This window comes from Sorex araneus, chromosome 2 (genome assembly GCF_027595985.1).
Source record: "Sorex araneus isolate mSorAra2 chromosome 2, mSorAra2.pri, whole genome shotgun sequence".
Classification (NCBI taxonomy): domain Eukaryota; kingdom Metazoa; phylum Chordata; class Mammalia; order Eulipotyphla; family Soricidae; genus Sorex; species Sorex araneus.
In genome coordinates, this window is record NC_073303.1 from 232180708 (window position 1) to 232203444 (window position 22737).

Sequence of the window (22737 nt, forward strand, 5' to 3'; positions counted from 1 at the left end):
GTGCTGAGAAATAAGCTCCTGTAAACTGGTAAAAGTTAGGAGTGGGGCTCACATCTCTGCAATGACCTCTTGGCAGTGCCAGAAGGAGGCGAAGACCCCAGGGTGCGGGTCCCAGCCCCACCCAATCCTCGTGCCTGTCCTGGGATCTGGCTGTGAAAGAGGAGGACACACTTGCTGGGGTGTGATCCAGCCAGCGCTGGACAAAGGTAGAGACACAGAGAGCCTGGGGCAGTGGCGTGGGGGACGCCTGCGGCCAGGCCTAGCCTCAAGCCCTGAACCTGACCTGCTCCAAACTGACCTCCTGCGGCACTTTCTGTACAAAGCCCCAGGGCATGCCTGTGATTTCCATCTCTTTTCCGGGAGCCAACTTCTTGGGGTGCTCAGGGCTGACTCCCGCTCTGGCAGGCTCGGACCCTGCGCAGTGCTGGACCCTAAGCAGGCCGGCCACGCGCCAGGCGAGTGCCTTCCCACAGCAGTTTCAACTCTAAGAGTTGTTCTGCTTCTGTCTTCCCCGCCCTCCAGCAGTGCTGGGAGGGGCCACCAGGGCGACCCGTGGTGGCACTGGGGGCCCCATCTGGGCCCTGAACCTGTGCTCCAGCCCTCAGCACTGGCCCCCAGCCCCAGAAATAAGCTTTTTTTTTTCTCGCTTTTTTTGGGGGGGCGTCACACCTGGCAATGCACAGGGGTTACTCCTGACTTTGCACTCAGGAATTACTCCTGGCGGTGCTCAGGGGACCATAGGAGATTCTGGGACTCGAACCTGGGTCGGCCATGTGCAAAGCAAATGCCCTCCCCACTGTGCTATCGCTCCAGCTCCACATGCTTTATTTTTAATAGTGAAAGTGAAAATAGGCTTTCAGGGCCTCAAGAAAAAGTCCCTGTTCGACCCCAAAAGTCTAAGCCCAGGCATAGCTGGCCCTGGGGGGGAAGGGGGACCAGCAGGGCTGGGGGCAGGGATGCCTGCAGGGAACAGGGCTGGGGCCTAGGGCGCTGGCTTCCCGCAGGACAAAGCAGTGGCCTCTGTCCCCCGCCCAGGGCAGCACCCCCCACCCTGCTCTCGCCTCCCTTTCTCTCTGCGCTGCGGCCCAGCCATCACCGTCCTGACCCTACCCTCCTCACGGCGTCCCCCGGCCCCTACCTGCTCCTGCCGATGGAGTCCGGGCTGAGCTGCCTTCCGGTGAGCCCCACTTCCTGCCTGTCACTTACAGAAAGTCACTGCAGAGGACGGGGCGGGGACATGGCCTCAGCCACCAGCAGATGCTGGCCCCGCTGAGGAGGGAGCAGGGGCCCAGAGGGGGCGCCCCCTACGGGGGGGCACTGGGGTGGACCCTGGCCCAAGTGCTGCTCCTGCTCCCCTTCGTCTGGCCTGCCGCAGTGCCCAGAGGTCAGGAGCAGCAGTCAGTGAAGGGCCCTGCGGGGGGTCAGTGAAGCAGGGGGTGCCCCCAGTGGGACCAAGGCCCATGGCGTGTGGGAAGGGGGTGCGGGGAGAACCTGGGAAAGCAAAGATTCAAGAAGGTTCTGTGTGGGGCCTCCCGCCACAGTGCCAGGACCGTGCAGTGATGGGCCCTGACTTGGGGCTCCCACTCTCGACTCAGGCATTCAGACTCTAGGACCAGCCTGGCGGGGCTTGGGCTCAGCCCCCAAGCTCTCCCTGACATCCTCGATGTGCTTTCACAGCGGAGCCCATCACAGGCCCCTGCATGGTGTAGCTTGGCTGCACATGGTCTGATTCTGGTCAGCTTTGATCTGATTGCTGCTGTTGATACCCAGGAATCAGCTCCTGTGTGGAGGTCTGGGTGCGCGGCAGGGGACAGAGCAGACCCCTCTCTGTTAGGGTGAATGTTCTTTTTTTTTTTTTTTCTTTATGGGTCACACCCGGCGATGTTCAGGGGTTACTCCTGGCTCTGCACTCAGGAATTACTCCTGGCGGTGCTCAGGGGACCATATGGGATGCTGGGAATCAAACCCGGGTCAGCTGCAATGTAAGGCAAACGCCCTACCCACTGTGCTCTCTCCAGCCCCCTTTTTTTTTCTTTCTCTTTTTTTTTCTTGACTTTTTGGGTCACACCCGGCGATGCTCAGGGGTTACTCCTGGCTCTGCACTCAGGAATTACTCCTGGCAGTGTTTGGGGGACTATATGGGATGCTGGGAATTGAACCCGGGTCAGCCGTGTACAAGGCAAACGCCCTCCCTGCTGTGCTATCACTCCAGCTCCAGGGTCGATGTTCTTGTGGGCAGGAGGCCAGTCCCCACATGGTCACCCCAATCACTCTGGCATTTGTGGTCAGACCATTGGGCAGCAGTCTATGAGGGCTTCTTGGGGGAAGCAGATTTGCTAGTAAAATCCCAGGACCCACACAGGGTGTAGCCAGGCTAGGGCTGAGAAGCTGGACAGGGAGCAGGGGGCTGGTCCCCTCTGGAGACAGCAGTGTGGCCGGTGGGGGTGGCAAGGGATGTGGCTGTGGCATCCGGTGGGAGCCCCCTCAGCTTGTGGCAGGAAGTGCCGTGCAGGGACCAAACTGTCCTCCTTTCGTCTCGTTTCCTGGGCGGGCCCTCTTGGGGGAAGACACATACTGCTCTGCTCCTGTCTTCCTCATCGGCCCTGGGTGTCTGAGCTTCTCCTAGGTGATGAGAGAGATGGGGGAAGGCGCCATGGAGCACAGGGCACAACAAAAGCTGAGCTAGGGGCTGGGGTGATAGGACAGTGGAGAGGTCACTGGTCCTGCACACGGCTGACCCCATAGGAACCCCTGAGTACCATCAGGAGTGACCCCTGAGCAGTGCCAGGCGTGCACCCTCACCCCCAGGCCTGAGCCCTGAGTGGCGCCAGGCATGCACCTGTGAGTTCACAAAATATGTGTGTGCTGCGACGACACGTGCACGTGTGTGTTCGGTGGTCAAGAGCTGCCTCCCGTTCTCCCCAGACCTCCCAGCAGAGAGACAGAGAGATGGGGACCACACCTGATGGTGAAAATGGCCCATTTAGTGCAGAGCTGCTGACACCTCTGAGGGGGTCAGAGGTGCAGGACTGCATGTCTGTGTGATTCAGAGAGGTGAAACATTCCGGCAATTCTCAGGGGGAGATAAACTCAAGGAGACGTCCTGCCTCCCAGGGACATCTATACTGCCTTTCTCTTTCCTTCTAATCATATATATATATATATATATATATATATATATATATATATATATTTCACTGTATCACTGTATCACTGTCATCCTGTTGTTCATTGATTTGCTCGAGTGGGCACCGTAACATCTCCATTAGTCCCAGCCATGAGATTTTAGCAGCCTCTCCTTACTCACCTTTCCCAATGATTGGAGGCTCTTTCAGGGTCAGGGGAATGAGACCTGTTATCGTTACTGTATTTGACATGTTGAATACGCCACGGGGAGCCTGCCAGGCTCTTCCATGTAGGCAGGATACTCTTGGTAGCTTGCCAGGTTCTCCAAGAGGGAGAACTAGACAATAAGAGGTCGTGCGGACTCAACTGTGGCCATGCGCTTCCAGGAGCTTTGTTTTATAGTCTCTGGATCTTGGCTGTTTATGGGATTACATGGCACCAGGGGCAGTTTGTGGGTGTGACTGCCTAGCTACTGGAAAAAGGGGGATCTGGGTGGAGGAGGCCCAGTCCCAATCCGAGAAGGTTTAGAGATCTCAGTTCCGGGTCCTACACACCTGGTTTGATATATATATCAAACCATGTATTGATTGTTTGAAATATATATCAAACCATGTAGGTATATTTTATGTATATTTTACATATATATAAAACAATTAAGTCAAACAATTAATCAATTAATTAAACAATCAATCAATGATTGCTTGCCTTGCCCGTGGCAGACAGGGCTCAATTCCCAGCCAAGAGTCAGCCCTGAGCACAAGGCAGCTGTGTGTCTCCAAAATCCAACTACACTACATCCATGGGGTGGGGGGAATTTCTGGGGACGGAAGTGGATGGGAACCCTTACTCCACATTCATGTAAGAACTCACTGTCACCGGATGCCAGTCCTTCTCAGGGACAGGGCACTGCCATCCAATCCGCAGTGCCCCGGTTCTATCTGTGTGGAGTCACTCTCGGTGGTGCAGGGGCGCAGCAGCCTCTCACTGCGAGGACCAGCGGGAGTGCTCGTTTGTGGGTTTTTTGGTTGGCTGGTTGGTTTTGGGTCCCTCCTGGCTATACTCAGGAAGTACTCCTGGTGAGCTGGGGGACCAGCTTTAATTTCTAAGGGGAGGAAGACCTGGTTACTAGCCCTGGGGTCCTGCTGGGGGATTCAGGCCGCCCGCACAGGAGCGACATGGGGGAGCCTGGCGCCGCGAGCCGGGAAACGCGGGCTGTGCTGCCACCTGCTGGCCAGAGGCGGCAGAGCGCACCGAACGCAGCCTCCCCCTCACGCCTCCAGGGGAACACAACCCCTCCCCCTCCCCCCCCCCCCCCCCCCCCCCGCCCCGACACCACCACAACCATTCTCCTCACAGGACCGGTGTTTGTCAAGTAGGTAATTACCATTGTTTCATTTTTCTATTTTGTTTTGTTTTGGGGCCACACCCAGTGCTGCTCAGGGATCTCTCCTGGTGGGTGTCAGGGGACCATATGGGGTGCCAGGGATTGAACCCAGGTTGGTCACATGCAAGGCAAGCACCTTACCCCCTGCACTATTGGCCAGGTCTGTTATTGTTTTATTTTTGAATTTGGTTTTGGGGCCACTCAGTGGTGCTCAGGAGACCATGGGTTGCAAAGATTGAGCCCGAGGATTCCCCTTGCGAAGGAAGTGTTCCAGGCCGTTCTTCTGTTGGTTTGTTTTCTTTTTATTTATTTTTTTGCTTTTTTTTGGAGTCACATCCAGCGATGCCCGATGCACAGGGGTTACTCCTGGCTCTGAACTCAGGAATTACCCCTGGCGATGCTGGGAATCGAACCCGGGGTGGCTGCGTGCAAGGCAAACGCCCTACCCGCCATGCCATGGCTCCAGCCCCTTTTTAAATTTTTTTATTGAATCACCGTGAGAACAGTTACAAAGCTTTCTTCTGAGCCACACCCAGCGGTGCTCAGGTGTCAGGCTCTATGCTCAGCAGTCACATTTGGCCCTCTTTAGGGTCCAGGTATATGATCCAGGGACCTGACCCGGAATGGACTGCATGGAAGGCAAGCAAGCATCCTAACCTGCTGCACCATCTTCCCACTCCCTCAAGACCTCTTTATTGCAATAAGAACCACAGGGTTAACCCTGGAACCACTGAGGTTTAGCTGCGAGTGCCCACTTGGCTGTAGGACAGCTGGAGGAGGTCCTCCCCAGGACAGAGCCGGGAAGCGTTACACAGATGCGTTTTCCCGCATTGTGATTGGAACTCACACCTTCTCTTCCCTAACTGCATGAATGCTTGGGGTCAGGCACCAAATGTGAACCACCCAATTTTCCCGAAAAGCTTCTTGTTCATCTGTAGGCGGGTGGGAGCAGTTCAAGGCATGTATGGGCGCTGGCCTGCTCCAGAGTGTGGATGCTTTTGTCCTGCCCACCGAGCAGCCGAGCAGCCGTCGTTCTAACACACCATACTCTTGTTTCTTCCCTTTGCATCTCAAAGGATTTAAAGTAGTAGAAAAGTGAAAATTATGCCAGTGTGTTTGCTGGGTCTGTAGCGCACAGGTCTGACTCCAGCTATGATGCATTTGGCTCCCCGCAATGCAGATAAGCCAGGAGGAGTTAACACTAACTGCAAAGACCTGCTTTATTTTGGCCACACCCATCTCAGATCGAGACCTCTCCCACAGAAAATAGGGTAAGAATGGGGGAAAACCTGGCTCTCCGTCCATAAAACAGGTAGCTCTGCGGGGCAGACAAACGCCCCACCCAGCCACACAGGAACGCTCACAGAGCCTACAACTCCCGGCGTGTAGCGCGCGCACACGCAGCCTCGCGGCCGCAGAGAAACTCGAGCGGCGTCCGGGATGCATCCTAGGAGTTGTAGTCCCGAACTGGCGCGGCCTCTGAGCCAATGAAAACTTAGAGATTGTTGAGTGAGAGGCCGACACACCAATTGATACGCTCTGTGGGTGGGGCGGGACTTCCTGTAGCGAAGTTCTGGAGAGCGACTGCGCGAGGACGGGCTCTTCCTTTTGCGGGTGGCGGCGAGAGCGGAGTGGTCGCCATGAAGGCATCGGGCACGGTCAGGCGAGCGCAGCGCACAGCGGGGCCGGAGCCGGGGTTCGGGGCGCGGCGGGCGCACGCGGGGCGCCGGGAGTGCTGGGGGCCCGAGAGCGGGGCGCGTTCCGGGCCGGAGGGCGCGGGGGCTGCGCGGGACTGTGCGGCCAACATGGCGGCCGCCGCGTGGGGAGGCCGGGTGGCGCGCTGGGAAGCGGTGTCGGTGGCAGGTGAGGGGCGCGGGGTCTGGCTGGGATCCGTCCGGGTACTTGGTGTCGGCCCTGCCTCACTCCTGCCCCTTCCCACCGCAGCTGCGAGAGTATAAGGTGGTGGGACGTTGTCTGCCCACCCCCAAATGCCACACGCCGCCCCTGTACCGCATGCGCATCTTCGCCCCCAATCACGTGGTGGCCAAGTCCCGCTTCTGGTACTTCGTGTCACAGTTGAAGAAGATGAAGAAATCGTCGGGCGAGATCGTCTACTGCGGCCAGGTAGAGTGGGGCAGCTGCGCCCTGCGTGGGGGTGCGCCCTGGCCCCAGCAGCCCCTCAGCCCGCTCTCCTGCAGGTGTTCGAGAAGTCGCCCCTGCGAGTGAAGAACTTTGGTATCTGGCTGCGTTATGATTCCCGCAGTGGCACTCACAACATGTACCGGGAGTACCGTGATCTCACCACGGCCGGCGCCGTCACCCAGTGCTGTGCGTGGGGCACCCAGGGCAAGGGGGCAGGGAACACCCAACGGGAACCAGGCCGGCGAGCACCCAAACCCAAGAGCTGCTGCTTCTTGTAGCCGCAGCTTAAACAGCGGTGCCGACAGCAAGTGCATCTCGTCGCCTTTGGGGGGCTGGGTGGTGCCCCTCAGAGTGAATTTGGAGGTTCTACACGGCTGGTGTGTGTGGAGGCGGGGAATAGCGCAGGGGTTGAAGGGGATCATCAGCCTGGATTGTCTTCGCAGACCGTGACATGGGTGCCCGTCACCGCGCCCGCGCCCACTCCATCCAGATCATGAAGGTGGAGGAAATCCCGGCCAGCAAGTGCCGCCGGCCCGCAGTCAAGCAGTTCCATGTGAGTGTCCTACCAGACATGGGGGCGGGGGACGGGGGCTCCACGACCAGCCTGACCCTGCCCTTCCTCCCTGCAGGACTCCAAGATCAAGTTCCCGCTGCCCCACCGGGTTCTGAGGCGCCAGCACAAGCCCCGCTTCACCACCAAGAGGCCCAACACCTTCTTCTGAGTCGGGAGCTCCAATAAACTCCTCGGCATCCAGGGCGCATCTGGTTCTTGGGGGGCTCAAAAGGGTGTGGCCAGGAGGAGTCTGCCTGGGGGTTGGTGGGTGCTGCCCCCTAGTCTGTTGTCCCATTGGGGTGGGAACAGCAACGAGCAGCCCCACCTGTGGCACAGCCTCTTCTGGGCTCCACACCAGAGCCCAGTGTTCGGTTTTGCTGACTGCTCTCTGCTCTCCTGTTTGCCCTGCTCAGCCCACACTTGTTTCTCAGGGTGTGTGTTACCCCCCACTAAAGGAAGCACTGGAATAGCAGGGTACTATGAGGAAGAAGCTCCAGTTCCCAAAGGCCAATATTTGAGTTCCCTGAACTCCAGAGCCTGAGTTCCCTGGAAGGTGGGGTCAGTGTTGGCGCACATCCCCCAACCACACCTAATTCTGGAGCACCCGTTCCTGCAGTCTGGGGATTAGGGGTCCATCTTGGTGGGGCCTGTTCCATGAGTGAAATCTTGGTTGCCTGCTGTGTGGCCCTCCTGGGGTGGGGGGGTGGGTCGGGCCTGCGTGAGGATCTTCACTCCTGAATGAGTAGGGTCAGCTGGACAGTCAACTGAGCAATAGGACAGCAGCCAACCCCTGTCGGGATATCTGCTAAGTTCCCCCATCCCCTGCCCACATTGAATACTGCTGGGTGTGCCCCAGAATCCCTGAAACACATCGGTCACTCAGGGATAGCCCATGGGGGCTGCAGGCCGCATAGCCCTCCTGTCCTGTGTCTGCACCATTCAGGTGGTTGGCATAATCCAGGGGCCAGGCTGTGCCTCATCAGGGGGTCCAATTAACACTGGACCGTTCCTGCAACTGCTTTCCACCGTGACCCTCCTGTTTGGGTTCTCCTTGGGTGGGCCCCTGAGCTCCCTGTCAGAGTTCCTAGCTGTGGGCACCTGCCCCCACAGGGCGCACAGAGGGGCCATTGGAGCGTCCTGTAGCCCACCCACCCCCAGTTACACGTATGAGAAGGCCCAGGGAGTGCCAGCCTTCAGGACTGAACCCTCAGCAGCCTTATGAGTTGGGTTGTGCCCTCCGCAGGGCCCTGGGAAGATTGTGGACTCGAGATGCTCCACTTGTATCCTATGGGACTGGCTAAGGGCTTTCAGCCTCTGCAGTTTCCTGGCAGGAAGGCAGGGGGCCAGCCAGCCTGCTCCCATCCCCTGCTGACACCCATGAAGCCTTGCCTAACCAGTCCAGGGTGTAAAGGGTGCGGGTCCTGCCCGCCCCGGGGCGGGGCTGCGGCGTTGCGACCCGGGAGGGCACCCCATAAATGCGTCGTTGTCCGCAGGGGCCTCAGCAGCCGGCACTGGTGAGGGCCTGACCTCGGGCAGACGCAGACTGTGCCGGGAGGATACCAAACTCACTGCGTCCTGCAGGGCCCATGGCCACCGTCGAGTCAGGGCCGCCGGCCACTTTTGGAGCATGGGACTACGGGGTCTTCGCACTTATGCTGCTGGTGTCCACGGGCATCGGGCTGGGCGTCGGGCTGGCGCGCGGCGGGCAGCAGAGCGCCGACGACTTCTTCACGGGCGGCCGCCGCCTAACGGCCGTGCCTGTGGGCCTATCACTGGCCGCAAGCTTCATGTCGGCCGTGCAAGTGCTGGGCGTGCCCGCTGAGGCCTCGCGCTTCGGACTCAAGTTCTTGTGGATGTGCCTGGGCCAGCTGCTCAGCTCGCTGCTCTCCGCCACCCTCTTCCTGCCCGTCTTCTATCGCCTGCGGCTGACCAGCACATACGAGGTGGGACTGCGGGGTTCTGGGAAGTGGCCGGGGCAGTGGGGTGAGGGGCAGGAAGAAGGAAGAGGCACCGCCCGAGAAGTGCGCCCGGCCGGGCCAAGCTAGATCTGGAGTGCCCTCCTCTCACCTGAGCACAGACCCCTGAGCTCCGCGGGAAGCCGGGGGACGCAGGACGCAGGGTTTGAACCCCGATGGGCGCCCGCTGCCTCTGCAGGGATCTTGCCTCCAGGGCAAATGACAGAGTGGCCTGTGGACAGTAGGCGGCCAGACCGTTGGCCACGGACGCTGCGGGGCCCGGGGGATGCACAGCCGACAATGGCCTCCTGCACACGGCGTGTCCCCGCGGCCAAGACGGTCTAGGCTGGGCAGAAGCCTAAGTGTCGGCGAAGGACTGAGGGGTGGGAGGGGTCCAGGTGACACCGGGCCGGGCTCTTCTTTTTAGTACCTGGAGCTGCGCTTCAGCCGCACGGTGCGGCTCTGCGGAACCGCGCAGTACTTGGTGGCCACAGTGAGTAGCCGGGCCCCGCCCCAGCCCGCGGGCCCCGCCCATCGGCTCTGTCCCCGCCCCAAGCCGCATTTGCCCCGCCCTTCTTGAGCCCGCCCCATTCCGAATGGCTCCGCCTACACACATGGCTTCACCTATCGCTAGCCCTACACTTGTGATTGGCCCGGTTCCATTAGGCCTGCCCACAGCCCACAGGTCCCCGCCCCTCCGCAGAATTGTTCCCACTCTGGGCCCGCCCCTCACTCCGCTCCCCGCCCTCTGCCTGCAGGTGCTCTACACTGGCATCGTGATCTATGCGCCCGCCCTCATCCTGAACCAGGGTGAGACTGAAAGCCCGGGAGGGGGCCCGGGGGGCGCAGATTTGGTAGCACCTGAGAGGGGTCAGAGCTGACCCCCAGGACCCCCAGGACCCTGGGGCATCTTTTACATCACCCTGTACAATTGGTGAGGGGTGTCTTTGCAGTAACCGGCTTGGACATCTGGGCATCCCTTCTGTCCACCGGAGCCATCTGCACCTTTTATACGACTGTGGTGAGTGACTCCCTCCAAGCAGTCCCTGTGGGGAATTCCAGGTCCTTGGTGAGGTTCCTCTGGGGCTGGTGCTTCTGAGGAGGCCTGTGCCCCAACCGTTTCTCCCTCTCTTCACCCCTGTGATAAAAGGTGATTTAAAAAGTCTTCTTGCTGGGAGCCTGGGGAACTGTAGCTTCAGGATCCAGGCTGGATCAGGAACTGCACTTTGGGGTCAGCCCTAGGTGTCTCCCACTTCTGACTTCTAGACCCACAGAAAGGGAACCAGCTGGCCAGTCTTCCACAGCAGTGCTGATCGGCCTGCCTCCTCCTACTTAGGATGAATTATGGATGCGATGCTCTGGCAGGCTGTTCTTGTGATGGGGTGAGGCCAACCTCACCTACGAGAGGAGAAGGGTCAAGGTGGGGCTGGGTGGAAACAGCAAGCGCAGTTGCTGTGACAGGCCCCTCTGAGCAGCTGCATGGCCGGGAGCTGGGCCAGCCGCCACCAGGGGAGGTGCAGTTTTTCAGTTTTCCTTTGGGGAGCTCCCAAGTAGTTTTCAGCGGGCCTGCCCCCACCCGTGACACTTGGCAGAGCCCTGGAGCTTGAAGGTTCAGGTGTGGGCCATGGGAGTCACTCCAAGTCACACTGGGACACCAGGAATCAAACCCAGTGCCTAGCACACACCAGGTCTTCAAGCAGACTGCCCCACCTCTGGCAGGGATGGTCATAAACCCCGTTTTCAGGTGGAGATACGTGGGGCTGCTGGGGACCTCTGTCCTGGATGCTGCCCGACTCCTCTCTCTCCACACACCCGCAGGGAGGCATGAAGGCGGTGGTCTGGACGGACGTCTTCCAGGTGGTGGTGATGCTGGCTGGCTTCTGGGCCATCCTAATCCGGGGGACCATGCTCGGGGGAGGTCCTGCACAAGTGCTGGAGCTTATCCAGAACCACTCACGGATCAACATGCTGGAGTGAGGAAGTGGGGGGTAGGGGCACTGCCAGGGAACCTGTGTGGGAGATGCACCGGGCCTCCGGGCCTGACCTCATAGAGCCTGCAGCTTCTTTACCTGCTCATCTGTCATTGGACGTGGGCTGTCTCCAGATCTTGGCTCTTGTAAATAGTGCTGCAACGAACACAGCATTTTTGTGTTCTCAGGGTAGATGCCAAGGAGTGGAATTTCTGGATCATATGTTAATTGGTGGATTTGTAGCCTTGCAAATTCCTATTCACCCTTCAAAACCTACTCCAAATGTCCCCCAAGAAGTCTTTATGAGGAGTTTCCAGAACAGCACACATAGCTGACTTGCCCTGCCCCCACCCAGCTTTGACCTGGACCCCCGGAGCCGCTACACCTTCTGGACCTTCCTGGTGGGGGGCACGCTGGTGTGGCTGTCCATGTACGGGGTGAACCAGGCACAGGTGCAGCGTTATGTGGCCTGCCGCTCGGAGTCGCAGGCCAAGCTGTGAGTGTGGGGGGAGGGGTGAGTCTGGGATGGGCCCTGAGCTGTGCAGGGCTGAGGTGACCCTGCCCCCCTCAGGGCTCTGCTCATCAACCAGCTAGGCCTGTTTGTGATAGTGTTCAGCGCGGCCAGCTGCGGGATGGTCATGTTCGCCTTCTATGCCAGCTGTGACCCTCTCCGCACCGGGCGCATCTCTGCCCCCGACCAGGTGAGGCCCAGCCCGCCGCTGAGGGGCCTCATGGTACAGGCTGGGGCTCGCCAGTGTGGAGACTGGGGGTGACGAAGGGGGGCCAGACCCCTCATGATCGCTGCTGCTGTGGCCAAGTCAGAGCCACAAAGGCCAGGCCAGGTTGACAGACACTTAGGGAGGAGGTGGGGGGGCCCCTCAGTTGTGCTGCTCTGGGTGCTGGCCAGACGTCTTCCAGGTGGTGGTGATGCTGGCTGGCTTCTGGGCAATCCTAATCTGGGGGACAGATAGCAGGGTGGTGGGATGGTGTTCTAGGGCTATGCCCTCTTCACTTACACACATACATGTACACATGCATACGCAAACCCTTATACACATACACCCATGTACACATATGCATATATGCATGCACACAGACACATGCACACAACCATGCTCATGCTCTGCCCTATGCTCGCAGAGACTTGCACACTCACACTCATGCTCACACACATCCTGCCTGGGTCATCTGCCTGCTTGCAGCTCCCACCTGGGCCCCCCTTCTCCCGCCATCCCCTTCCTGTGCCATACCCCGGATGGCTGAGTGAGCGACCCTGACCTCTGTCCTCACCCATGCGAGAGAGGCAGCCCGGGACCCCATCTTGCCAGGAACTCTATATTGTGCCATCAGGAGCATCCTGAGTGCACTGTGGTGCCCTAGGCACTGGAACGAGCAGCGGCGGGGGCTTTCTGAGTCTAACACCCTCCCTACCCCCCCAGTACATGCCCATGCTGGTGCTGGACATCTTCCGGGAGCTGCCCGGAGTCCCCGGACTCTTTCTGGCCTGCGCCTACAGCGGCACGCTCAGGTGAGCCCCATCCGTGCCCCGCCCTGAGCTTCCTGGTCGCTGGCCCCTCCACAGGTGACCCTGGGGTTTCCGCAGAGACTGGCCAGAGAAAGGAGCCTACAGGCCCCCAGGGCCCCCAGTGCTGCCCTCCCAACCTCCTGCTGGGCTTTTCACACCCCGTAATTCTGCCTTGGACGAGGTCACGCGGAGCTGAGGGGGTCCTGGCAGGTCCCCGTGGGAAAAGGGGGGGGAGATGGGATTCCCCAGTACCTGCTTGCCCCCAGCACGGCGTCCACCAGCATCAACGCGATGGCGGCTGTCACCCTGGAAGATCTGCTCAAGCCGCGCCTGCGCAGCCTGGGGCCCCGCCGGCTGGTGCTGGTGTCCAAGGCGCTGTGTGAGTGCGGGTCTGGGGACGCGGGGGGACCCCACGTGGGGCCCCGCTGGCTGGTGCTGGTGTCCAAGGCGCTGTGTGAGCCCAGGTCTGGGAACACGGAGGCTCCCCCGCTGACGGTGCCCTGCCCCCCGCAGCGTTCATCTATGGCTCCGCCTGCCTCACCGTGGCTGCCCTGTCCTCGCTGCTGGGGGGCGGCGTCCTCCAGGTAAGCGCGAAGCGGGAGTCCCCCAGAGCCCGACCCTGCCCACAGTTGAGGTTCCCCAGCCCCAGGGCATCGCTGACTGGCAGGTGGCAGCGGAGTCAGCGCGCCATCAGCATTGTGGCCCGGCAAAGGAGCCCCGTACCCTGTAGGGAAACTGAGACACAGAGCTGGATAAGGGCGCAGCGAGTGGGGGGTGAGGCGGGGGAACAACTCGAAAGGCTGCAGCACAGGTAAGATTTGATGCTGGCATCCCGTGAGAGCCCCACCCCCACTATAAATAAAAAGGCCTTCTTAGGATTTGCTTTCCTGAGGCTGCTGAACCCTCAACCCCCCAGGGCTCCTTCACGGTCATGGGTGTCATCAGCGGCCCCCTGCTTGGGGCCTTCATCCTGGGCATCTTCCTCCCAGCCTGCAACTCCCGGGTGAGCTCCTGCAAATTCTGGGGTCGGGTTGGAATGTCGGAAGGGTGTGTTGGGGGGGCGTGTGCACAGGGACTGGGATATTTGGGCTGGCATTGTGAGTGGGGTGTTCGGGGGCGTGGCCTACGCGTGGCGGGCGGGGCATGCACAGGGGTGGGGCTTGTTTGGGATGGGGTCTGTGTAGGGGTGGGGTCTTGAGGGCGGGGTCTTGTGGGGAGGGCCTCCATAGGGCAGGGCACATGCTGGGGCGGGGCTTATTCAGGGTGTGGCTCTGTGCGGGGACGGGGCGTTTGGGGCGGGCCTGGTGGGCGGGGCTCCATAGGGCAGGGCGCATACTGGAATGGGGCTTGTTCTGGGCGTGGTCTATGCGGGGCGGGGCCTCATAGGGCAATGCACATGCTGGGGCGAGTGTGTCCAGGGGTCAGACGCTGCTGACATTACTGCCGGGTCCCAGGGCGTGCTCTCTGGTCTGGCAGCGGGCTTGGCACTATCACTGTGGGTGGCTGTGGGCGCCACCCTGTACCCACCCAGCCCACAGTCCATGGGGGAGTTGTCGACCTCGGCCGCCGGCTGCGCCCAGCTCCTGGCCAACGCCTCCCACCTGGACCTTCAGGGCACCACTAACGCCTCCAGTGAGGGCCACAGGTGAGCCCAGTGGGCACGTGAAAGGGCACAGGGGCAGAAGGTCCTTTGGGCACCTTCCAGCGTGTCCTCCCCAAGTCCTGTGGTACTTCAGTGTCCTCCCCAAGTCCTTCAGTGTCCTCCCCAAGTCCTGTGGTACTTTGTGGCCATATCTGCCTAGATGCAGTCACCTGGCTGTAGCTGCACACTATCCCCACATTGAGCCAGTGCTTCCTCATATCACCATCCTGTCCTTTGGGAAGCCAGAAGGTCTCTTGTGCTTTATTTAAAGACCCAGGAGCCTGGGGGGGGGGGCTCACCCCAGTTCCTCTGCCTCCCTGTGAACTAGGGCATTTCTCCCCTTGGGTATCTGCTCCTTTTCTTCATATCTGCTGCCAGCGAGGTTCGACCTTTGCTGAGGGGTTCACTGTCCCCACCCATCCTGATCCTGAGGGCCATCTCTCTGTCCCAGTGACTGTGTCCCTCCCACCCTCAGTGTGTGTTTATTTTTTGGCTTTTGGGTCACACCCAGCGATGCTCAGGGGTTACTCCTGGCTCTGCACTCAGGAATTACTCCTGGCAGTGCTCAGGGAACCATATGGGATGCTGGGGGAATCAAACCCAGGTCGGCTGCATGCAAGGCAAATGCCCTTCCCGCTATACTATTGCTCTGCCCTGTGCTCCCCACCCCGTGTGAGTATGGATGAGACTTTTTTCTCTCTCCTGCCCACGCGTGTGCTATCACTGATAAGGCCCAGGGAACTGCCCAAGATTTTCCTCTCAGGTTTCATTTAATTTGGTCCAGGACAGGACGGTGACAGGGAGCCAGGAGGGGGATGCAGGAACACGGGAGCTGCCCTGAGCAGTGTTTTAGTGGCACTCCCTGGGGCTGTGCACTAGGGTGGATGAGAGGTCAGGAGGGAGGGGTATTGACTGCTGCATGCACCTCACTGTTTCACAGGGGACCTGGGAGCTGGGCGAGGCAGCGCGGGGCAGGAGGTGTATGCATTGAGGGGTGGCTTGGGGATAGCCTCCTAACTCTCCCCCCCTGTGTCCTCAGTGGGGACACTGGCCTGCCAGCTTTGGCCAACAGTTTGTATGCCATCTCCTATCTCTACTATGGCGCCCTGGGCACGCTGGTCACGGTGCTGTGTGGTGCCCTCATCAGCTGCCTGATGGGTAAGAAGGAGCTACTGGCAAACTGGGAGGGGTTCAGGGAGGATGGCCCCGTGGGGTCACCCAGAACCTTGCAGAGCTGGTTCTCATGGCTCCCTGCCCCTTGGTGGAAGGGATGGGTGGGGACCAGGAACAGGGAACCAGCATGGAGCTGTCCCTGGTGCTGAAACGGCTGCTGCGGAGGCCGCTGGCCTGCTCAAAGCCCCGCATCTCCCTGCACCCCCAGGTCCCACCAAGCGTGCTTCCGTGGGTCCCGGGCTGCTGTGGTGGGATCTGGGCAGGCAGGTGGCGCCCATGGCAGGGCGGGAAGAAGCCGCTGTGCTGAATGATGGCGCTTTGGTGAAGGTGCGAACCCGGGCCGGTGAGGGCTGGGATGTGGCTGGTTGGGTGGGCGTCTGGGAAAGCGACTCTGGGCAGGGCTATACAGCGGGGTCCTGTCTTCCCAAGCCCTCATTTCATTGTTTCTGATTTTGCAATTCCAGTCTGTGACCAGGCGTCAAGTGTTTGATGCAAACCTAAGAGCGCTTCATCCCCGAGGCTTGGAGGACGTGCTTGGGTGGGAGGTCCCCCGCATCCTCAGCCTGCAAAGGGTCCAGCTATGGGGGCGTGCAGGAAAGGGGATGCGGGCTAAAACGAGGATTCCACTGGTATCTCCTGCTTCCCCGCCAGGGCATGGAGACACTGACCCCGGAAACCAAGAATCCTCCGGAGCTCCTGCCCACCGAGGACCGTCCACTCTTCCAGGGGGCAGATGGAGCCAGTGCCAGGGCCCCAGTCCGGGACCTGCGCGAGACGGACCTCTGAATGTGGGCGAAACTCGGAATGGCCAATCCCAGGCCAGCGCTCGAGGGCTCAGGTTCTGATTGGCTGGAACGCACTTCTATGCAGATGAGCTGGGCGTGGGAGAGTCCAACCCCAGCTGACTTTTCCATTATCTATTATGATGCAGAAAAGGCCCCTTCCAGGGACAGGGAAACTGAGGCCGGAGAGGGGCAGCTATTTGGTCAAGGTACTTATGAAGTAGACTCACCTAGGAGTCATGAGTTAGAGGTCACTGGGGGCAGGAATGAAAATTAAGGATTCAGGTTCCCGGGCCAGCACAGCAAGGCACCGATGAGGTGAGCCTGGGTGGACGTTGAGGGCCAGTCACTAGCGTAGCCCAGCTCAGCCCAGAGGCGCATTCTCTACAAAGTCACAGCCGGCTCCGCACACTGTCAATGGACATGGCTTCTGCGGAGCTCCTGTCTCATAACCTGGGTGTCCCTCTCCTGAACCGGCTGCCCAACCCCCACCTCTTTCCACACCCGTCCTGGCCCATCCCGAACCCCCAAATAAAGAAGCCAGAGCTACTTGCTGGGCCAGTCAGTGTGGTGGGCTGCGGCAGCGGACGAGGACCAGACTCCCCTCTACAGAATTTCTGGGGGTACTTTGGAGCTAGAGAACGTTCTGCAGGTAGGTCAGGACCAGGGGTGGACATCTCTTAGACAAACATCCTTGAATTCCAGCAAGGACGTGGGCGCCAGGGGCGGTTGCCCCAGAAGGTCTGACTAGAGGGTGGGTCCAAAGCGCTCTTCAGAGCCTGGTGCTCCTGCGTGCTTCTCCTCTCATCTGCACTACATTTGCTGATGATTTAACCTAACCGCTGAACCCCCACCGCCAATCCACCCCCAGAATTGCCAGAGGGTCCCCAGGATATGTCGGCATGCGTGCACACAGTCCTCTCAGTGACCCAACCCACACCTCCTTCCTGGGGCACTCCCCCTTAACCCCCCTTATTGACAGAGCTGAGAACAGTTCACAGTGCCCGGTCACCCTTGGCCTCCAGGCCTCTCTCCAGCTCCCCTGCTGCTCTTGGCATCCACAGTTGTGTCCAGAGAACGCCCCCCCCATTCTTGTTAGTTCTGGATGGGCAGTTGGGTCACCAGAGAGGGCCGGAGGCGGGGCTGGGCAGGAAGCTGTGAGTTTGTGCGGTCAGCACCCCAGCTGCTCCTCCACGCTTGCTCTCCACCAGCTGCAGGCTTGACTGGCTCCAGGCACGGCATGGGAGTGGGGGCAGGAGGAGGGCTCTGCTGGTTGCAGATGGAGTGCCCCCTAAGCCACATCCCTGTGCTGCTCAGCTCTGTCCTGCAGACTCATGAAATTACTTCATCTGAGTGTGGACTGGAGCCTGGGGCCTCAAGCCTGCCAGACAAGCGCCAGTACTGAGCTGCTTGTCCCGGTGGCTGACCCTCTCTGGGCACCTCCTCACTCTCTGCCTGTCCAAACTGGCTCATGGGTGCCTCAAAGCACAGATCAAACTTAGGGTTACCCCAGCAATAGAACCTTGCATCACACAAAATGTCAAGAGGGACTGGAGCCTGAGTATAGGGGGGAGGGCGCTGGCCTTGCACAGGGCTGACCCAGGTTCAATTCCCAGCATCCCATAGGGTCCCTCGAGCTCCACCAGGAATGACCCCTGAGCACTGCCAGGTGCTGCCTCAAAATTAAAAAACCCAGAAGATTAACATTGAATCCCATTATCTGAACTACATGGAGGCGTATTTATTTTCCTTCACAAATCAATCAATTGTGGCTGGAGTGATAACACAGCGGGTAGGGTGTTTGCCTTGCACACGGCTGACCCGGGTTCAATCCCAGCATCCCATATGGTCCCCCGAGCACTGCCAGGAGTAATTCCTGAGTGCAGAGCCAGGAGTAACCCCTGAGCATCACTGGATGTGACCCAAAAAGCAAAAAAAAAAAAAAAAAATCAATCAGTCATGTGATCGTGTGCTTTCCACATCTTATTTATTTTTTAAAATTTTTTTCACTGAAAAAAAATTACACAGGAGCCAGAAAGACAGTACAGTGGGGAGGATGTGGCCAACCTGAGTTCCCATCTGGTACCCTGAGCACTGTCAGGAATGATTCCTGAGTGTAGAGCCAGGAATGACCCCTGAGCATTGCCAAGTGTGCCCCTTCATAAATAAAGAGGACAAATAAAAAAAACACCCACACAGGGGCCGGAGCGATAGCACAGCGGGTAGGGCGTTTGCCTTGCACGCGGCCGACCCGGGTTCGATCCCCGGCATCCCATATGGTCCCCCAAGCACCGCCAGGAGTAATTCCTGAGTGCAAAGCCAGGAGTAACCCCTGAGCATCGCTGGGTGTGACCCAAAAAGAAAAAAAAAAAACACCCACACAATACTAAGTTTAAAGATTATTCTGGGGGCTGGAGTGATAGCACAGTGGGTAGGGCATTTGCCTTGCATGAGGCCGACCTGGGTTTGATTCCCAGCATCCCATATGGTTCCCTGAGCACCACCAGGGGTAATTCCTGAGTGCATGAGCCAGGAGTGATCCCTGTGCATCGCCAGGTGTGACCCAAAAAGAAAAAAAAAGATTATTCTGGAAGGTTTGCTTCAAGACTCCACAGACCCTGCACAGCACATCTGATGGACAGAATAAAATAATAAACAGAAACAAAACAAAGCAGTCTGACTGGGGAGAGGTCAAAGGACTGAGTGCAACTTTGCAAATGGAGGCTGATTCAGTGCCAGGCACCCCAGACAGAACCATGAACCCCATCCTGGCCCCATCCCACGGGGAGATGTGCTGGACAGGCGTGGACTCCTGGGGTTTGACAGGTGCCAGATGCGTCTCCAGCCCCCAGGACTGACCCGTCGCTCACACACCCCGTGCAGTCAGCGGCTGTTTCCCATGCTGAGGTGGGGGCAGAATGGCGAGGTAGAGTGGGGCAATCGCTTGTCTCCGGACAGACCCGGTAGGGGCAGCTCCCTGCCACTCCCAGGGGCCCAGCCCCGGGGCCCTGTTTGATATGGAGAAAGGGGCATCTGATCAGCATATTTCAGGGCAAGTGTGCCCTGATTTCCAGGAAGGGTCAGTGCCAGGGCCCGGCTACTCCTCAGGTGGGTCCCCGGCCTCTGAAGAGGGCAGGAGTGGGGTCTGCTCTGGAAATCTCTGCTCAAACATTTGTTTTCCAGCCTCTGCGGGGGCCCCTGTACTTTAGCCTGGCTCTGAGGAAGCAGCTCTGCGGGGCAGGGGGCAGGGCCAGGGCCACGGGTTGGTGGGGGGCCATAGAGCATCCTGGACTAGGCCCCATGGACACAGGGTCCCCAATTTCCAATCGACAGGGTGAGCCCCCAATCCCAGAGGACCCCAAACCCTGGCCTGAGCAGGAGGACAGACACACAGTCCCCCAATATGGAGCCCTGGAGACAAGAGTCCAGAATGACCCTGGGGGAGAGGGTCAGGCTGGGGGTTGCCATGTGTCCTGGGGGTGGGGACAGCCAGGGAGGTGGAGGCTCACAGGCCTTCTGAGGTGCCTGGTGCTCTCACCCGGCTCTGGAGGCGGGATCTGTGACGCACTTTCTATCGGAGGGAGTTCGTTGGGGACTCCAGGTAGAGCTCAGGCAAACTTCCTAACTCTGTGCTCCAAGATTACTCCTGCCTCTGTGCTCGGGGCTGACTCCCAGATTTGTGCTCAGAGATCACCCTGGCAGGACTCAAGGATTAAAGCTGTGCTGACCACATGCAAGGCTGCCCTCCCACTGTGCTGTACCCCAGCCCCCTAGCTCCAGCTGCACGGCCTGATCCCAGTCTGAGGAACAGAACCAGCATCTGTATTCCAGAGCGCTGGAGCTGGAGGTACTGGTGGGTACTGGGGTTAGGGGAGGACTTTGCTCTCTCCCTCTGACCAACCCAGTGCATGGTCTGGGGCCATGCCTGGCCACGCCAGCTGCCTGGGGCACCACTCTGTGGCAGCCCCTTTAGTCTCAGCCGGGGCAGAGGAGTCCAGGCCGGTTATGGGGTTGGGGCTTCCTGGAGTCAAGTAGCCCAAAGGGAGCTGTGGCTGGGACCTGGCGGGAGGCCAGGCAGGAAGTGGGGCGCATCCCTGGGTGCCTTGATCTTTATCTCAGGGCCAGGAATGAGGTGTGAGCCAGAGGCACTGCTCCAACCCCGCCTCTTGTTTGCTCAGACAAGGGGCGAGAACCACCCTCTGCTGCTCTTTTCCTTTTCTCTCTCAGTTTAGGGGCCACACCTGCAGGTGCTCAGGGCTGACTCCTGACTGTTCTCAGGGACCCTCCTGGCGGGGCTTGGCGGGTCCCTCGAGGGTGCGGGGGACTGAACCTGAGGTGGGTGTGTGTGAGACCAGTGCCGTAACCTGTGCTCTTTCTCTGGTTCTGGCTTCCATTCTGATCTTTTGCTTGTGTTCTCTCCTCTGCCATCCACATGGACAGACAGACGGCCGGCCAGCAGACAGATGGTCAGACAGCCAACAGACAGATGAACAGCCAGCAGACAGAGAGACAGACAACAGATGGACAGCCAGTAGACAGACAATCAGACAGCCAGGCAGCTGACAGCCAGATCAACAGGCAAAAGGTCAAATAGTCGAGAGCTGGTTAGGCAGCCGACATACAGATGGTCAGACAACCGACAGACAGATGGTCAGACAACCGACAGACGGTCAGACAGCCGACAGACAGCCAAGCAGACCTAGAGAGGTGATGGTTAGGACAGTGGCAAGGCAGCAGGCAGGTGTTTGCCTTGCACACAACCAACCTGGGTTCCATCCTCTCATCCAACATGGCCAAGGTATGAGCATCACCATGTGTGGCCCCCACCAAATGAAAAACATGAGGTTTGGGGGCTTCAGTGAGAACCCCAGAGTAACCGGACCCAGACCCAGTGGATCATCCAGAGTCCGATTTGCACCTGCACAGGGCAGATGAGGGTAACGGCGGGGGTGGCTTCGTGGATGGGCTCCTTCTGGCAGGGGTCAGCAGAGAGGCCAGCATCAGAGCTTCTGTCAACAGAGACCACAGGGGGCCCTGCCCTGGGGTGGCTGAAACCTGGTTTCTCTGCCCCTGCAGCTTATTTTTTCAAGACCTGGCCCTGGTCCCAGGGAAGATTAACCCTGTGCTGCCTAGGACTCTTCCACCAATGTACTCTTCCAAGCATGTACCCCCCAAAATAGGGATAGGGACCCCCGCTCCTCTTCCCAATGATGTCATGGCTGTGGCAGACTTGAGGCAAGGACAGAGGCAGGTGGGGGCATGTGCTGGCACTCAGATGAGAGATGGGGTGGGTGGGCCCTTCCTTAGGTGTCCAAGGGGTAGCTTACCAGGGACACCCTCTCTGCCAGGGGCCAATGGACCTGGGGCTGGGAGCAGGAAAGGGTCGTGCCAGCCACTGGCATACTGAGAGAGGGCTGGGGTGGGGGGCAGAGAGATGGTACTTGGGGAAGGCATTTGCCCTGACACAGTTTGATCCCTGGCACCACATAGGGTCCCCAGAGCCTCACCGGGGTGATCCCTAGGCACAAAGAGGAATGAGCCCTAAGCAGCTGAACACCTAACACTCTAAGGCTGAGCCTGCTGAGAAAACAAAGGAGCTGGACCACAGCCCACAGGTGGTGTGGGGGCCAGGGAAGCAGGTGACAGCCAGAGGCAGTGGAGTGCCTGGCAGCTTCCTCCTGCATGTGTCAGAACCCCCCTCCCCCACAGCGTGCTTCTCCAGGGCTCAGCAAAGGGTTGTTCTTCAGCATTTGGGGCCACCCCAGGTTGGCATTCCCCACCCCCATCTCCACACTCAGGGGCTCTTCTGGGGAAAGCCTGAAGGGTTCTCAAGTGTAGGAGGTGCTGCTGGGTTAATGATGCCGGGCGGCCCCTCCCGCAAACATTCCCACGCCTACAGGCACCTGCAGGGGCACGGACCTGGGGGATGTGGTGTGTGTGTGTATGGGGGGGGGGGGGCAGCTGCCCAGCGCCAGGGTCAGAGATGTGTCGCAGAGAACGGTTTGGTTGGAGAAAAGCATTCCAACATCCCCCAGAATGCCCAGTTTTTCACCGACTGGTCTGTGAGGAAACGTGCAGAATCTTACCTGTAAAACTAGCTGCGGTCCAAGTTGGCACACCTGCGTGTCTACGTGCGTCCGTGTGTGTGTGTGTTTGTTTGTTTCTCATGGCTACACCTGGCAGTGCTGGGGCTCCTGCATATGAAGCTCGCACCCCATCCCTCTGAGTCACCTCGCCGTTCGGGCAGACAGATTGGAGTTCACCTCGTCTTTGCAGCAGAGACGAGGAAAGGGGGGGCACGGGGGCCACGGAAGCACATGGGGGCGCCCCAAGGGCAGCCTGGCCCACATTAGGGAAGGAGGCGGCTCAGAAGTCGGGGGAGACCCCCAGGGCTTCATCTCCTTCGGCCACGTCTCACTTCTGACGGCCCCAAATATCAACCTTCAACTGAACCGAAGTGGCCAGGGGTCAGGAATGCGCTTCCC

The 22737-nt window shown here is 59.4% G+C and overlaps 2 protein-coding genes and 1 non-coding gene across 3 annotated transcripts; all 3 read left to right on the forward strand.

The window, feature by feature from the left end:
* Nucleotides 1-6088: 6088 nt before the first annotated feature.
* Nucleotides 6089-7406, forward strand: RPL18A (ribosomal protein L18a). Its single transcript, XM_004616656.2, has 5 exons — nt 6089-6168; nt 6455-6634; nt 6709-6838; nt 7096-7205; nt 7282-7406. The coding sequence occupies exons 1-5, from the start codon at nt 6151-6153 to the stop codon at nt 7372-7374; spliced, it is 531 nt and encodes a 176-aa protein (XP_004616713.1). The 5' UTR covers nt 6089-6150; the 3' UTR covers nt 7375-7406.
* Nucleotides 6895-7026, forward strand: LOC129403000 (small nucleolar RNA SNORA68). The gene has a single exon (XR_008628992.1). It is a non-coding gene; the product is annotated as a small nucleolar RNA SNORA68 (small nucleolar RNA).
* A 1147-nt stretch (nt 7407-8553) lies between the features above and the next one.
* Nucleotides 8554-17389, forward strand: SLC5A5 (solute carrier family 5 member 5). Its single transcript, XM_055129648.1, has 15 exons — nt 8554-9148; nt 9588-9653; nt 9919-9970; nt 10114-10181; nt 10979-11133; nt 11486-11626; nt 11702-11831; nt 12570-12658; nt 12922-13034; nt 13169-13239; nt 13572-13658; nt 14110-14300; nt 15337-15455; nt 15679-15797; nt 16122-17389. The coding sequence occupies exons 1-15, from the start codon at nt 8792-8794 to the stop codon at nt 16254-16256; spliced, it is 1893 nt and encodes a 630-aa protein (XP_054985623.1). The 5' UTR covers nt 8554-8791; the 3' UTR covers nt 16257-17389.
* Nucleotides 17390-22737: the final 5348 nt, after the last annotated feature.

Coding starts and splice junctions, on each gene's coding strand:
- SLC5A5 (XM_055129648.1), top strand. CDS start 8,792: ATGGCCACCGTCGAGTCAGGGCCGCCGGCCACTTTTGGAGCATGGGAC. Junction 13,035..13,168: donor GCTGGTGTCCAAGGCGCTGT/GTGAGTGCGGGT, acceptor TGCCCCCCGCAG/CGTTCATCTATGGCTCCGCC. Junction 15,798..16,121: donor ATGATGGCGCTTTGGTGAAG/GTGCGAACCCGG, acceptor CTTCCCCGCCAG/GGCATGGAGACACTGACCCC.
- RPL18A (XM_004616656.2), top strand. Junction 6,635..6,708: donor AGATCGTCTACTGCGGCCAG/GTAGAGTGGGGC, acceptor GCTCTCCTGCAG/GTGTTCGAGAAGTCGCCCCT. Junction 6,839..7,095: donor CGGCGCCGTCACCCAGTGCT/GTGCGTGGGGCA, acceptor TTGTCTTCGCAG/ACCGTGACATGGGTGCCCGT.